Source organism: Amblyomma americanum, chromosome 5 (genome assembly GCF_052857255.1).
Source record: "Amblyomma americanum isolate KBUSLIRL-KWMA chromosome 5, ASM5285725v1, whole genome shotgun sequence".
NCBI classification, from domain to species: domain Eukaryota; kingdom Metazoa; phylum Arthropoda; class Arachnida; order Ixodida; family Ixodidae; genus Amblyomma; species Amblyomma americanum.
The window spans coordinates 137,783,912-137,799,718 of record NC_135501.1 but is presented as its reverse complement, the minus strand read 5'-3'; the positions used below and the strand labels follow the sequence as shown (position 1 = coordinate 137,799,718).

General features: G+C 47.1%; 1 protein-coding gene across 1 annotated transcript in view; it reads right to left on the bottom strand.

Moving 5' to 3' along the window:
* Positions 1-1,156: 1,156 nt before the first annotated feature.
* The window catches only part of LOC144132761 (delta(14)-sterol reductase TM7SF2-like), a 44,221-nt gene continuing 29,570 nt past the window's right edge, over positions 1,157-15,807 (bottom strand). The window contains 5 exon segments of the mRNA XM_077665402.1: positions 1,157-3,405; positions 3,507-3,629; positions 6,119-6,205; positions 11,231-11,402; positions 12,997-13,116. Of these exon segments, the coding sequence (XP_077521528.1) occupies positions 3,245-3,405; positions 3,507-3,629; positions 6,119-6,205; positions 11,231-11,402; positions 12,997-13,116 (663 nt within the window). The 3' untranslated portion in view covers positions 1,157-3,244.

The window sequence follows — 15,807 nt, the reverse complement described above, 5'->3', positions numbered from 1 at the left end:
ATGTAGAAGACTCATACATTTTTGTTTCCCACATGCCCTTAGACAAATAATTTTCTCCCTCCTACGGTCATTTCCACTTCACTGTTGTGCAACCGATGCTGCAACACTGCTTTGAAAATTTCAGAGTAGCAAAATCACTTCTATGTGCTTCGTTAATAACTTTTATGCACAGTAGTGCTATTTTTTATTACTTTCACAATTCTTTCTCTACAAGTAAGGAAATGACTCATCCTAGTTGATTTCACTTATGCTTTCTTTCACGTTCGTCTGCACCAGGGACCAAGAAATCGCCCAACGTATCAGCACGCACAGAGTTGTTTTGTCAATTCTGTGCCATGTGCGGCAACAAAAAGCAAAGCGAAATACCGAATACAAATTTCGGATTTGCAGCATGCATCCTGCACATCCCCCTTTGCTTGCTTTTTAGTCAGTTCCAGCATGCATGCAAACGAATGAGAACTACGCTACATAAACTGTAACCACTATAGCTTTCATTTTCCTTGCCTCAATGATGCTGGAAGCGCTGTTGCGTTGTACCTTTCCTGGCAGATGTTTACGCTGTCTTGCTAACACAGCTTTTAGTGTGGTCTCGTTGAGAAGTTCGACACATTCTTAGAGTTTGTTGCACGGCCGTGCAAACACCTGTCGTATCGTCCACTTATCACGCATGTAAAGACCACCACTTCAGCGACATTCGCTGCTGTTGATCGCACACTACGGCTAGACAGTCCAGCACTGCCTCTCACCACAGTGCATCCTTGCACAGCCACTGCACCACACGTCTCGTCAGGGCCCAAAGACACTGCACAAAGGAAGGCAGGTAGGGGGAGTGCACTCCGCTTTTCTAAGAGGTGTGTTGAAGGGCGCTGACAAAAGTACTCTTTGCCACATCTTGGGATGGGGGAGGTCATTATCGGATTTGCTGGACAACAGGATTGTCTTGCTTGTGTGGCTGCGACGCGATGTGACCACCACATTGCTGCACACCGTGGTTACCTGCTTAGGCACGCTGCGCAGCTGGCGTCACGAGAACAAGCTCAGGTGTTCGTGACGACAGAAGTGGCTGAGCAGCAAGTGTACGTACTCTCGTGATGTGTTCCAGAGCCCCTTTAATGCCTCAAAGTGACTCTGGCTATGAGGGACACAGTGCACCAAATGTGGAATAATGTTTATTGTTACACTTTGCAGCAATACAATGGGCAACTGTCGTTGAGTGTGTTGGGGACACATGTTGCTATGCTACATGAGGGATACAGTAAAAAATAAGAATCTCAAGAGATACAAATGACTTTTTTTTTTTTGGCCATGCATTATGAGCATGCGACATCCGAAACCAAAAATGTTTCAGTCAGTCGCTTTACGCTGATGTGAAGAAAATATAATAACATGAATTGTAGTAGTGTGCTTGCTCATATTCTTATTTACACAGAAATGTAGAAGAGCAACATGAATTTGCACTGGGAGATTGAGATGCACCAAAGCTTTAGAACAGCTTCCAAGCATACAAGACATGACAACTGATTCTTCACAGAAACATCTTCGTCTTTGAAGTTGTCAAAAGTGATCCAGAGCTGCACAACCAATCAACTTTGAACCAGCCTGTTTATTTTTTAGCTGTACCACAAACACAAGAACAGTGTGTATCAACTGTATAACTAAAATTGAACATTGGTGATGCCCGCCTAAGGAGGCGCCCAAACAGCACTCTTAGTGCTATTGTCAAATGCATGCGCGCTTCAGTTTTCGCTCAACAAAAAAGGAGCTTTGTTTCAAACCCATTGTATTTAAAATTGTGGTGAACACATGAACATGTAATGACTCTAGTAGTACATGGCCAGGTAAAAACAATGGACACATCCATCACAAAGCAAAGAGCCTCACTCACCTCGTAAAATTACCGGCACGAATAACTGAACAATCGCTGTAAGTCCTCTCCATGCTTTCAATGGGCACAGTGAAGAAGTCGAGAGTTTTCAAAACAAACAAAACTGTTATCTTGCTGAAAGTACTTCCAATATCCAGTTGCTATGCTGAAAGCACTTTCTTTAGCTGCACGGCCAATTATGTTTCCTATCTATAGGTATTAACTATAGAACTGTTTCAATGTCGCCTTATAGGGGGGACAACATGGGCCAGAGCGCAGCGGCGCTGTCGCGCCCAATTGACGCTTCAGAATTCCACCGCTATGGGAGGAGGATGGCGCTGTCATCGCGCGGAAAACTTTAGGTTGGGGCCCCCATACAGCATGGAATGCCCAATGCGATTCTGTGTACTAGGTACGACAGTCTAGTAAATTAGTTTTTTAAAAATTCAATGAACAGTGTGCCCTGTGGACCATACACTGGGTACAGACAGTCTCCTGCAAAATTATGGTAAATGTAGATGCCCGTGACAACATGACCTCATGACAGAAGTAGATGTGAATGCGTGCCGAGCATGTGTGCACACTTTGTACGATGAGCAACCTGGCAGCACGACCTCATCTACAAGGCTTTCACAGCCAAACATTGCCAACCTTCTTGCAGAGCACACAGACATGCTTTTTACAAAGCAGAGACTCGGAGGTGAGAATTTTCTTTCATGTCACTCGAAATGACTAAAAGCATGGGGATGAAGCATTCATTCCTACACAACCACATAGAATTGTTTGCATTTTTTCTTTCAGACAACCCTGACAAGATGGCTTCGCCTTTCTCGGTTTCCAAGGGAACGGCTCGCATGATGCAGCGCTGCACTGCACTGCACTGGCGACAGAAGTAAACAGAGGTAAAAAAACACAAATTGTATCGCTTGCAAACCATTAATAGACAGCGACACAAAGGTAGCGACCGGTTGGGGCCAAGCATTGTTTTGATTTCCCGTCGCGCATCCACCCCAGAGATTCAGTCGGGGCTTCTGGTGATTTCATCTCTTCCTCTCTCACAGCTGGGTAATGCATTTAAACCATCACATTAGAAACGCACAAATATTTGCTTCAAGAGGCAAATAGTGAGCCCTTTTCAACGCCTTTTCCACAACAGCACTGCTTTCATTTTCGAACTCAAAACCTGTACGGATGCCAAGCATACTCGTGCATGACCAAGGCGCCCCATCTCTCTGGCAATTCATAAAGAGCTTAAAAAAAAAAGGTGAGGAGGGAGTGGAGAGAAGCAGGCGTAAAAGCAAGACTGCCGGAGGTGATGAGAGGTTAAAACAAAGATGGGGAGCAGCAGATGAAGAATGGACAGATGCCACTGCCAGCTGGTCAGAAGATGTAGGGCACAAGGCGGTGCTTGACCCGCTGGGTGTAGCGCGTCCAGAGGTCACCGTAGCGTTGCCGGCACTTGCTCTCGACCGACACTGTCCTTGCAACAAGGAACACAGTCGACAGCAGCATGCTGTAGAAAGGCAGCAAGTGGCGGTGGCCTGCGTACAGGAGAGGGGACCGCACAGCTGATGAGATTGAGGTGCACGTGTACGCTGGTGTATAAGTGACAAAATCCCAATAGCAACAAGCATCGACTGACCGCAGGGCAAGGCAAAGGCCAGGTGGCAGAGCAGGTCGCCAAGGTAGTTGGGGTGCCGCACCACAGCCCACAGCCCGGAGACCAGCAGCCGGTTGCCCTGGTTGTCCACCAGGTAGTCCAGGCCTGCAGAGGGGAATGAGTATGATGATTTAAAAAGATGCATCTTCCCAAGAATTTCACCCCAGAGGAGCCACAAACAGGGCCGGAGTCGGACAGTACCCACTAGAAAACCAATAGACACCCAGCGGCACTGGGGATCAGACCCCATACCTTTTTGCATACAAGCTGGACACCCAAACCACTAGGCCGCCGCTGTGGTTGGGAGACTTGCGTAGGAATCTTTGCTGACATTCAGCAGACTTTCTGCTGCCTTCAAAGGATGTCTCCTTTCAAAGTATGACGCCTTGATAGTTGTTGCAAGTAGACAGCAAACAGCCAACAACTAACAGCTGAGCAGCCGTCTCAAGCAGTGACACAATGAGAGTGTCACAGCGTTAAGTTGTTCCTAAAGAATCCTTCGTGAATAACTAAAGCAACTGAAAACAGCAAAGCGATAGCAGTTAATATGTAAAGAAGTCAGCCTTTCACAGTATTGAAACGGACAATGGGAATGAAGTGAACTCCGACTACATAGATTGATTAAAATGGCGTACAGTCGAACCCCGCTACAACGAAATTCACGGGGTGCACGAAAAATTTCGTTGAAGCGGAAATTTCGTTCAGGCAAAACAAAAACAGCCCAAAAACACCGTCAGGTTGCACAACAATAGTCCCAAAACATCAGGATTGTTGACAGCATGCTCTGCGAGATGCCGAAGTCCGCTGCAACATCTCCCTTTTCCCTGCCGCTGAATGCCGTGCTGATAATTCGTGCCTTCTCTTCAAGAGAAAGGAACTTCCGCTTCCTAGACAATGTCGCCACACTCGTGTCGATTGCAGTGCACAAGCACAAGTGAAAAACGCGCTGCTGCTGTTGCCAGGCAGCTGCATCCTTTGGTGACGGATCGGTTGCGGCTCTGGCTTTGAAGAAAACGGGAACTTGCACCCACGCCTTGTCGCAAGGCAGACAGCCAGATTGTCATCACCACCAAGCAATGGCGGTCTACATGTGCGTTTGAATGAGTGGATCAATCCAGCGAAAGTTTAGTGAAACAAAGCAGTGTGGACATACGGAAGTATACAGATGGGCGGCGACATGCTTGTTTTATTGGAAGATAGATTTTTAAACCCAGCTATGTATAGCAAAAATTTCGTTGAAGTGGAAACGCGCCCCAAAAATGGTTCGTTGTGATGAGAAATTTGTCCCATTACTTTCTATGGCGAGCTGACGGGAGGGGAATTGGACACATTTCGTTGAAGCGACGTTCGTTGTAGCGGGGTTCGACTGTAACAGCAAAGAGGCAACATCTACTGAAATTGAAGTTTTCATAGCTATACAGGTATGTCACAACCATAAGAAGCTTCCACAAGGAGGCTGCTATGACGGAAAGAACATTTTTGTGGGAAAGACACCGACGTGAGACCACACTGCCATCCACTTCCAGCATGCAATTTTAAGGGGGGAAGCTGGTCTTAGGGAAAAAATTTTTATTAACGAAGTCACAATTATGAAATCTTCAGGGAACATGTATTTTTGCGTGCTGATTCCAAATATGGAATTTAATTTAATGTACAACAAGTCCTTGTGGACTTATGCAATATGTTATGTAACATTTTGTGGAGAGCTTTAACAAAATTTTGCTGCTGGGAACTTGCTAGAATGTATGCTGTCCGCTTGTCTTGACAACAAGCTATGCAATAAGGGTAAATTATTATCCTGCCTATCACAGAAGTTACAGGGTTTTGAACTTCGTACTTCACAAATGGGAAGAAAAATTCTATAACTGAACTTCTATGACAGGCAGGATGATAATTTTAGCTTTATTGCATAGCTTAATGTCAGGAGAAACCAATGGCATGCATTCTAGCAAGTTCCCTGCAGCAGGATTTCTTGAAAGCTCTCCACAAAAAGTTACATAACATATTGCATAAGTGCTCAAGAAATTGTTGCACATGAAATTAAATTCCATCTTTAGAATCGGCACGCAAAAATACATGGTCCCCGAAGATTTCATAATTGTGGCTTCATTAATAAAAATCTTTTTCTAAAACCCTCTTCCCCCCTTAAGAGACCATAATTCTCTCGTTTGAGCAGTGGCAAAGTAAAAAAATATCCCGTTTTTCATAATTGTGGCTTCATTAATAAAAATCTTTTTCTAAAACCCTCTTCCCCCCCTTAAGAGACCATAATTCTCTCGTTTGAGCAGTGGCAAAGTAAAAAAATATCCCGTTTTGAACTCAAAATGCTCCAGCAATAAATACCGTATTTTACTTGTGTAATGAACCTGCTTTTTTTTTTTTTTTCAGAAACGTTATCAGATAAATCAGGGGGGAGGCTTCATTACACAGAAAAAAAAAAAAAAAAGCTGACAGTTTTGTTTTTTTTGCGAGTCGGAAAAATTCCTTGCTTGATGTGCGTAGGAAAAAAAAAAAAAAAGTGGGTTCTAGCGGACACAGAGTGCATGTCTCAAGTTTCAGCAAAAGGGCCCGGGCCAACGGTGGGCCAAGCTCACCTGGACCCCGAGAGGTTGGATCGGGCCAGTTGCGCTTGAGCTGGTACTTCCGCTTGTGGGCAAAGTGCATCGCTCCCAGGCCAATCACTGTTTGTGAGGCAGAGAAAGAGAGACAAGACAGAAAGATAAGAGAGGATGTGCATCGGGTGCACAGTTTCAGGATCCAGTGGAACACACAAGGGCCCACGATGGTATAAACAGCTGCACAAAAAAAAAAAGAGCAAAGAAGACTACTGTTCTGCAGTTTTCTTCCTTTTCATCCTTTTACTGTGTGCACTGTTAATGCCCTCAAAATTTGATAACTAACTTGCCCAACTGTTTATTCACCAGAGCAATGCCTGTGGAGATTTTTCAATTTTCCTTATCCGCAGAACACTGCCAGAAAGATACACAGTCCAAGTAGGAAAGGTAAATGAGGATCGCTACATCCACTGCCGTTATGGGTACTAAGAAAAAAAAAAAAAAAACACTACCACCCACACTATAGCACTTTCAAAGTCTGAGCAAGACAAGCACAAGGCACACGCACCGTGAACAGACACTGCAGGCACAGGAAAAACAACCTGAAGAACATATTCAGTCATGCAAACTGCGAAACTGCAGTTGAAAATCTCGTTCCACAGCTCAGCAATCAGCGGCCAGCAAGCAGGTATGGTGCCGACAATGTGAGCTTTTTTTTGACAGATGTTACAGGGGGCCGTCTTAAGAACTTCACACTGTGAATCGGTCAGTGTGTTGCCTGAAATATGGAGACTACCGTATAAACGCGTGTAAGGGCCGCACCCCGTATTCCCAAAGGAAATATTTGAAAAAAAAAAAAAATCCGTGTAAGGGCCACACCCAAACTCTCCAGGAAACACGCAAGAATAGCCTTCGAAATACATGCGCACAGGAGCTTCGAGGTGCCGCCCATGGATGGCGCCCGAGGCCACGGGTCATCATCATCATCTTTTCTTCTGCCGCGAGCTTCTGCTACTGTACTTCCGCTATCCGTATCGGCATCGATATCGCCAGGTCTAACTTTGTTCTGTTCTGGCTGTCAAAGCATGCGTTTTTTGGTGGTTGTGTTAGCGTGGTCGCTCGGCATAGTTGTTGCTCTCGTGCGCTGTCGTTCTTCACTTTTTCATGAACTGCCTCCGAGCAATGTCACTGTTGCACGATGGGCAAGCACCTCAACAGCTACACGGCGGGCTTTAAACTGAAAGTAGTGGAGTTCGCTCTCGAACACGGCAAGCGTGCCGCGGGCAGAAAATTTGACGTGGACGAGAAGTGTGTCCGACGGTGGTGCGGACAAAGGGATGCGTTGAAGAATACCAGCTCCAAAAAGCGTGCTTTCCGAGGCAAGCCGTGCAAATTTCCTGAGCTAGAAGAAGAGCTGCTATGCTATTCAATGGAAGTGCGGAACAACGGCTACGCGTTGACAATGGACATGCTGCGCGTGAGGGCACAAGCCTTGGCGCGTGCTAAAAGCATACCGCACGAGGACTTCAAGGCTAGTGCCGGCTGGGTACAAAGATTTCTGAAGAGGAAGGGCCTATCATTTCGGCGAAGGACCACGCTGTGCCAGCGGCTGCCCCCCGACTACACCGACAAGGTGCTCAGCTTTCAGAAGTATGTCATCGGTCTGCGTCGTGAGCACAACTATATATTTTCGCAGATAGCGAACGCCGACCAGACCCACGTGTGGTTCGACTGTCCCGAGAGCTGCACAGTTGGAACTGAAAGGAAAGAAGAATGTTTTCGTGCGGACAACCGGCGCGGAGCGCCAACGGTGTACCATTATGCTGTGCATCACCGCGGACGGGCGGAAGCTGCCCCCCTATGTCATCCTGAAAAGAAAAATGATTCCTAAAGGCGTTTTCCCCAAGGGAAAACGGCTGGATGGACGATGAGCTTGTGCTCGACTGGGTAAAAAGCGTTTGGGAGAAGCGCCCAGGTGCCATGCTGGCCCGACGATCGCTCCTCGTCTTGGACAGCTTCCGCGGTCACTTGACGAGTAGGGATAAGGAACGCCTGCGCGGTATCCACACAGACATGGCCGTGATACCGGGCGGCCTCACCTGCATGCTGCAACCCCTGGATGTAAGCGTCAATCGGCCTTTTAAGGTTGAATTTCGAAGGCAGTATTCAGAATGGATGGCCAATGGCAATCACGACGAGACGCCGACAGGGCGGCTTAAGAGGGCACCGCTCGCGACTGTGCTTGGATGGATTTTGTCCGCGTGGAATTCCGTGTCGACCGACATTGTAACCCGGAGTTTCAAAGTGACCGGAATTTCAAACAGTTTAGACGGGACCGAAGACGACTTTCTGTAGGCTGAACATTTACCTGAACAGAGCACCAGCACGGAGACTCTGTGAGTGATGCCTGAACGGTAAATAAATGCCGTGCATTCCAGATTAGTTTGCTTTCACTTGAAAAAAAAAATTTTTTTTTCGAAAGTCGCGTGTATGGGCCGCACCCCGAAATTTGCCCCCCGTATCTGGGAAAAAAAGTGCGGCCCTTACACGCGTTTATACGGTATGCAGATGTTTGACAAGTGGGCTCTGAATCGAACCCAGTGCATCGCAAACGCATGTGCACAACTCCCTTCCCTTTTGGCACAATAAGAACACAAATAATTGAAAAAGCACGCATAAATACGATTGTAAGTCAACTCGAATGTAAGTAAACCCCCCCCATCACATTTTCGAAAAATAAAAACAAACTTCCGAGGTTGTTTAAGCTTGGCCTTGAATAGTCGAACGCGATAGCATTATCCAGCGGCCGCCGTTTATCGCCAGCCGCTACCGGCTGCTACGCGCAGGCGTGCCCTTGGGCACATTCCAAAACGGAAATGTTTTAGTCACTGGACTACTCGTCCACACTTGCGCCATCGTCCTCACTAGCGTTGCCGTCGTGATCGCTGCTGAGGTCCTACAGCATGTCGTTCTAACGTTGTCGTCCTGCGAAATCCCGCATTTCGCAAACAGTCACATCACGACATCGCGTGGAACAGCTGAAAATTTTCCTTGCTGCAGCTGCCATGCCCTGTATCACCCGTTGTGAACGTCGAACTTGCGGCCTGGCGCGCAGCTGTTCGTTTCTCCAGCGTAAAAAATGGCAGCCATCTTGAATGTAGCCATGAACCAGTGCCGGTTGCTTGCCGGACCGGGAGCATAAATGATGACTGACGGAGCACTACATTAAATACTTGTGAAACACGACCGGCAGTAGTCAAATGCGACAGAGCCAACGAGAAACTACGCGTGAATGGTGTCGGCTCTTCCGTTAGCTACCGACACTCCCCGGCACCGTTGCCATTCCAAGTGGGAGTGCCGCCTCGATTGGAACAGCGGCCCTTCCATCAACTATCAACGCTCGCTTGAGCGCCGAGCGCTCATTTCCAAGTAAAAAGAAAACTTGTTGAACACTTGAGCGTCCCGCAAATGCGATTGCATTATCGGGCCGCCGCTGCTTATCAGCAACCGCAGTCAGTAGCCACGTGTGGGGGTGCCAGTTTAATGCTTATCGATAGCCGCCCTAAGCCGCCGTCGCCCGCGCGCGCGGGGAAGGTATGCGAGTTTTGCGCATTGACGTTGCTGTGCAAGGCCAACACGAAGAGCAATGCGACAAAGCCGTGGAGCAAAAATGAACCACGCTGTAGCACGCCTGATATCTCGTTTGCCTCGACTTTACTTATAGTGTGGAACAGCAGCCCTTCCATCAACTATCAACGCTCCCTTCAGCGCTGAGCGTGCATTCGAGAGTACAAAGAAAACTTGTTGTACCCTTGAGCTTCCCTTAGAACGCCATCGAGTTACCAAGCCGCCGCCGCTTATCAGCAACCGCAGTCAGCAGCCACGTGTGAGGAGTGTGGGGTGCCAGTTTGCTGTTTATCGATAGCCGCCATCGGCCGCCGCCGCCCGCGCAAGGGGAGGGGATGCCAGTTTTACGCGTTAACACAGCAGCTGCTCAAGGCCAGCACAAAGAGCGATGCGACGGAAGCATGCAGCAAAAATGCAACCATGCTGTAGCATGCCTGATATCTCATTTGCCTCGCCTTTACTGATAGTGCTAGGTTTTTGTTTAGATTGTAAGTTGACGCCCCCACTTCGGATTTTCAAATTAAAAAAAATAGGTCGACTTACAACCGTGTAAATACGGTAAGTATGACTGGTGAAATGGCCCGTAGTTCCAATTGCACTGATCGTGTTTCTTTGCTCATTTGTGCATGCCTGTGTGAATGCATGCATATAGATTGGGCCAACATGACAGTGAACACTTCATTTGTTACTGATACATAGCTGATTAGGTGCTTTCTATCCTTTTCAAACCAATTTTATAAAGTTGACTTCTGGAATTATTTTGTTACCAAGAATGTCCTGCTTTGATTCGCTGACTGACAGCTGCATGCTGTACTGTGCTGCATGTAGATGGATAGTTCTTGCAGGTCACATATGATTACAATATCCTAATTTTGCATACAGTACACTCATTAAATCACACCCAATTAACCTCAATTCCCGATTTATTTGTGCTGATCCTTTTATGCCATGAACATGCGCTACAACAAAGTGCAGTATATGTGAAGGGCTCCCTCTCATTCAAACCCTGCATAATTAAAATAAATGTTTCATACCCTCTCAGTTCAAATTGCATTGCATTACAGTTCAGATGCATTTGATTTTCTCTTTCTCACCGTGCACCCTGTAGCCTCCCAGTAGCTGCTTGACCCTACCATGCTATCCTTGCAGGCTTCTTGCCACGGAGGCCGCCAACATGGGAGTGTGCATTTGTTGGGGTCTAACAAGACAATGAATGAACAGAAAAGCAAGAGTGGCCCTTGCTCCTGTTAAAAGCTGACCAAGTCTGCAAGAGGAAGATTCTTCAGCAGCAAGGCTAAACAGCACACATGGGCCAATGTACGGTAGAACTTTGTGCAAGTGTTGAAAGGGCTGTCAACAAAGCAGCCCCTGCAGAAACTGCATACAACTATAACCTTGAACGCCTGAATTCTAACATCACCAGGTTCTCACTCAGCTCCTTGCGACGAAAACTGTACCAACACACTGCTTGTTGCATGACATACTGAGCACGACTGTATGCCCAAAAGAAAGAGTCCCACTCACGGAAGAGCAGTCCAATTCCGGCAAGGCAGTACCAGGGAAGGGTTCGGGGGCGTTGCTCGAGCAGGAACTTGGCTGGCAAGGCGCTCACAAAGGGCATCAGGACCAGGTTGCCCGCCACGGCCACGTAGCCAAGTCCATCGTCAGTCACAAAGGCGGAGCTCAGGAAGTACTCCTGCGCAGCCCACCACGCATTTATTGACATAGACACTACTATGCGGATACAACAGCAGATGAGGTTCAGTTAGGTGGAAAACTGTGGTCATGCTGACTCGTTCCCTCCGTTGTTTTGCAGGGACTGTTTTGCAAAAGAAAGAACACTGCTGAGGCTTGATTAGAGTTATGGGCGGTATGGTGTAAATGGACGTACAGCACATCATGGTCTAGTAAAAACGTTAGAAAAGCAAGAAAAGAAAAGGAAAGAAAAGAAGTGCAACTATTGTTCACAAAAAGCTAAAGAATTTAAATGATGTTAAGTTAAGAACGACTGGTGGGCCACGTTTTGCAAGACGCAGCGACGACACAGGCACACACAGACCCGTTTCCAGACTCTCCAAAATACTAATAAATAAGCAAAAGTAGATGGAGAAGGGGAAAAGGTTACACGTGCAGCACTAGTTTTAGTCTTTTCTATAAAATTTTTTTCTGCGGTGTCACCACGCATGCACACATGCAAACGCACGACAGCTGTGCATCCTGACTCATCTCCAAGTGTGAAAAGTGATCGAAGAGTGCCATTAGAAGTGCCACTTCGCGGGGTGCAGCACAAGTGGACACGTGGAGTGTTCTGCTGAATGCAAGTTTGATAAACGCAAACAATAGTGCTATATACTTTTACATAGGATTTTTGAGGGGTGATGTTCTGAATGTTCAATATAAGCAATGATTCAATTTGTCCAGGATCGACTGTACTGCATCCCAATGACAAAAAGGCTACTTTCACTGAAAACGAAGCTTTGTCAGCTAGAAAAGGTTTAAAAATGAAATATAGATGCTGCAACCTACCACTAGTTTTCGCCGCCTAACTACAGCGCATTGCGACGATTTCAGTGCGTGGATCGTGGAAGCTAGGTTTCTCACTGCCATTCACTTCGAAACAGCGGTCATGAAGTCTGTCTTGGCCTTGATGTCACAATTTTGAATCAAGTGGAGGGTATAAATTTTTCAATAGAAATTTTTCAGCAATAAATGCTTCCTTTGCTGCCACATAAACACCATCATAGCTAGAAACAGCCAAAGAATTGATTTCTGTAAAGAACAAAAAGTGAAATGCAGCACTGTAAGTTCACTAAATAAGGTTTTAGTTACACTTGAGCCCCACTACGACGAAATTCCGTGGTACCTATGAAAATTTTTGCTGAGGCAGAAACTTTGTTGCAACGAAATTAGCATGCAAGAGTGACAGATTAAACAGGATAGCCCAGAAGCATTCATTTTCACAATCAATCAGCTTTAACAGTTCTCCAATGCACTGTGGCCTCGTCTCACAGATATCAATCTTTTTGGGCCCTACTGGGAGTGTCCAAGTGTACACTAAAACAGAAATAAGTATAAATGAAATAAAACCACAAAAAGCTACATTTTCTGGCTGAAACCATGTAATGTGAATTTATTATGACTGATGCTATGTTACACCATACGTTATACACACATGCACCTATAGCCAGTGAACTAAAAATGTAGAGCAGTGTAACCAGTAAAACCTGAGACAGCCACTCCCACCCCCCTACTTACTGGACTTCTGGATGCAAGAGAAGACTACCACTCACCTCATCAAAGAAGACCATGCAGATGTAGAGGAACTGGCAGACCGCACTCGTAGCAAAGCCGTAGTCAAAGCAGCCCTGGGTGGTGTACTCCTGGAAAGCCATCGAGCCCAGCAGAACCACCTGCAGACGAGGACACCACACACCATATAAACGCGTGTAAGGGCCGCACCCAAACTTTTCATGAGCCATGCGGGAATAGCCTTCGAAATGCGCATGCCGTGGCCACTGCAATCAGCTCTGGCTGCAAGCAACCAGGTGCTTGATCGCGGAGGACACGCACGCGCACAGGAGCTTCCAGTTGCCGCCCACAGATGGCGCCTGAGGCCGTGGGTCATCATCATAATCATCAACCTTTTCCTCCGCCGTGAGCTCCCGCTATCCATATCGGCATCAGTATCACCAACTTGAGCTTTTTGTGGCTGTCAAATGCACGGTAGCGTGGTAGCGTGTCAGTTCACCGTAGTTGTGGCTTTCGTGTGCTGCCGCCGAGTGTTGCAATGTTAGCATGATGGGCAAGCACCTTAATAGCTACACAAATGGGAGTTTGCCCTCGAACATGGAGAGCGTGCGGTGGGTAGGAAATTCGATGTGGCCGAGAAGTGCGTCCGACGATGGCGCAACCAAAGGGATGCACTGAGGAACACAACCTGAAAAAAGCGCGCTTTCCAAGGTAAGCCGTGCAAGTTTCCTGAACTGGAAGAAGAAATGTTCTGCTTTATGCGATGGAAGTGCGAAGCAACAGCTACGCATTGACAACGGACATGCTGCGCAACTTCTCGGACCAGCTCGGGGTCGGGAGACTCCGCGAGCGATGATTGAACGTAGAATAAATGCCACTCATTCCTTGATTGACCTGTTCTTGCTTAAAAAAAAAAAAAAAAATTTCCCACATCGCGCGTATGGGCCGCACCCCTAAAACTGGCCCTCAAATCTGGAAAAAGTGCCCTTACAAGCGTTTATACGGTACACACAAGGCAAGACTCCAGCTTCATGCACGACAGGAGAAACCGGTTGCAGTATGTAAGAGCAGAAACTCATTCTGAGTTAGCCGCTGCGGTGGCTCAGTGGCTATGGAGCTTGGCTGTTGACCTGAAAGACACGGGTTCGATCTGGCCGAGGCGGTCGAATTTCGATGGAGGCGAAATTCTACAAGCCCATGTACTGTGTGATGTCAGTGCATGTTAAAGAACCCCAGGTGGTCAAAATTTCCGGAGACCTTTACTACGGCGTCCCTCATAGCCTGAGTAGTTTAGGGACGTTAAACCCCATAAACCATAAAATCATTCTGAGTCGTGCAAGCCACACTTCCACCTGCTTTTGCACCCACATACTTTGTGCCGATGCTTCTCTGCCTATCTGTATAATAATAACGACTGCTCATGTCTTCAAAGACAAACACTACACTGCACTGCATGGACGGCTACGTAGGTAAGAGGGTACGTTAGGCATGCTACCCATGCCAGCTTGTTAGGAGGGAAAGTGCTATGTATTGCTGCGTATAAGTTACCTCTCTTCTTTCCTTCTTTTCTTTTTTACAAAATATGACCATTCGAAGTAAAGGAGTCAGCCTATATTCGTAGCCGACTTATTCGAGGTCTAAGGTAGTTTTGGTTGAGCCACAGGTAGTACACATCCCACACCGGTCCCATTTGCCAGCATGCACAAAACCTCACGAAAAAAAAGGAGAGAGAGAGAGAGAGAGAGAGAGAGAGAGAGAGAGAGAGAGAGAGAGAGAGAGAGAGAGAGAGAGAGAGACAGACAGAGGTTCCGGTAATGAAATTTCGAGGTTCAAGTTTACTCGGCTCGCTTGCGTTGGCATTTGCTTTCCCAGGCGAGCAGCAGATAGGGCAAGAACAGACTTCCGGTAACCTCTGGAGCATCATCACACCGAAATCTGAAACTGCAGGACCGATGGCAGTTCAGTTTGCCACTTAAAAGGCCTGTCAGCTGGGCCACACGCGAGTGTGGAAGGCGGGAAAGTACGCTGTTTGCCTCCTTTGATCTACATTTGCCTCCAAATGATGACTTCGTGATTGCGCCATGATGCATGTTACTTTGAGCTGTGTGCACCCCACACTGACACACTGCGGGAAATGTTGTCCACATGCATCTTTTAGCAATGGCTACTCCGTGCTGCAGGGCTGTATCCACTTGTATTTGCAGTCAACTCATTTTCTTTAGGGTGAAAGCTCTGATACCACATGTCTCCCAAGGTCAATCTTGATGCACATTTGTCCTTGAGGCCCCGGGGCGCAGGCAAACCACATGACTCGCCAAGCAGAGGTGCACCTGCGCACACTAGCCGGCTTCGCTGTTGTGATACCACATGACTAGGAGACGGTGTAACAGTCAGTACTACGTCAGCGGTTTCTCCTTCAGTTTTGCCATGGATGAGGCGCGCGGAGGACCGAGCGTGTCAACTCTTTGGTGTCGCCGTCAAGCCACGCCCAATCATCCAATAGATATACCCTGCTGAGAAGGTGTACTGCAGACTGCGCGGCCTAAACGAGCCGCTGAAACCAAGGAGCAGCAAGAACCTAGACTTGCAAAGCAACAGAACAGAGCGAAAGCTCTGTATAACTAGGTTTAGAAGAGTTAAACCTCGCCAGAATTGCCAAATTTTTTGGTTGTTGAAGGCAGGGAGTTTAGAGATCAACTTAAATGCAGCCATACTGTAGAACCGCTCCATAGTAAAGCCGCTCGGACCAGCAGAAATCTTTACTATATCAGTTGTTGGTGATGGCATGGATCTGAGGATGCTCTCTGGCTACTTACTAAATACAAAGTGCTGGCTTATAAAAGGAACACACA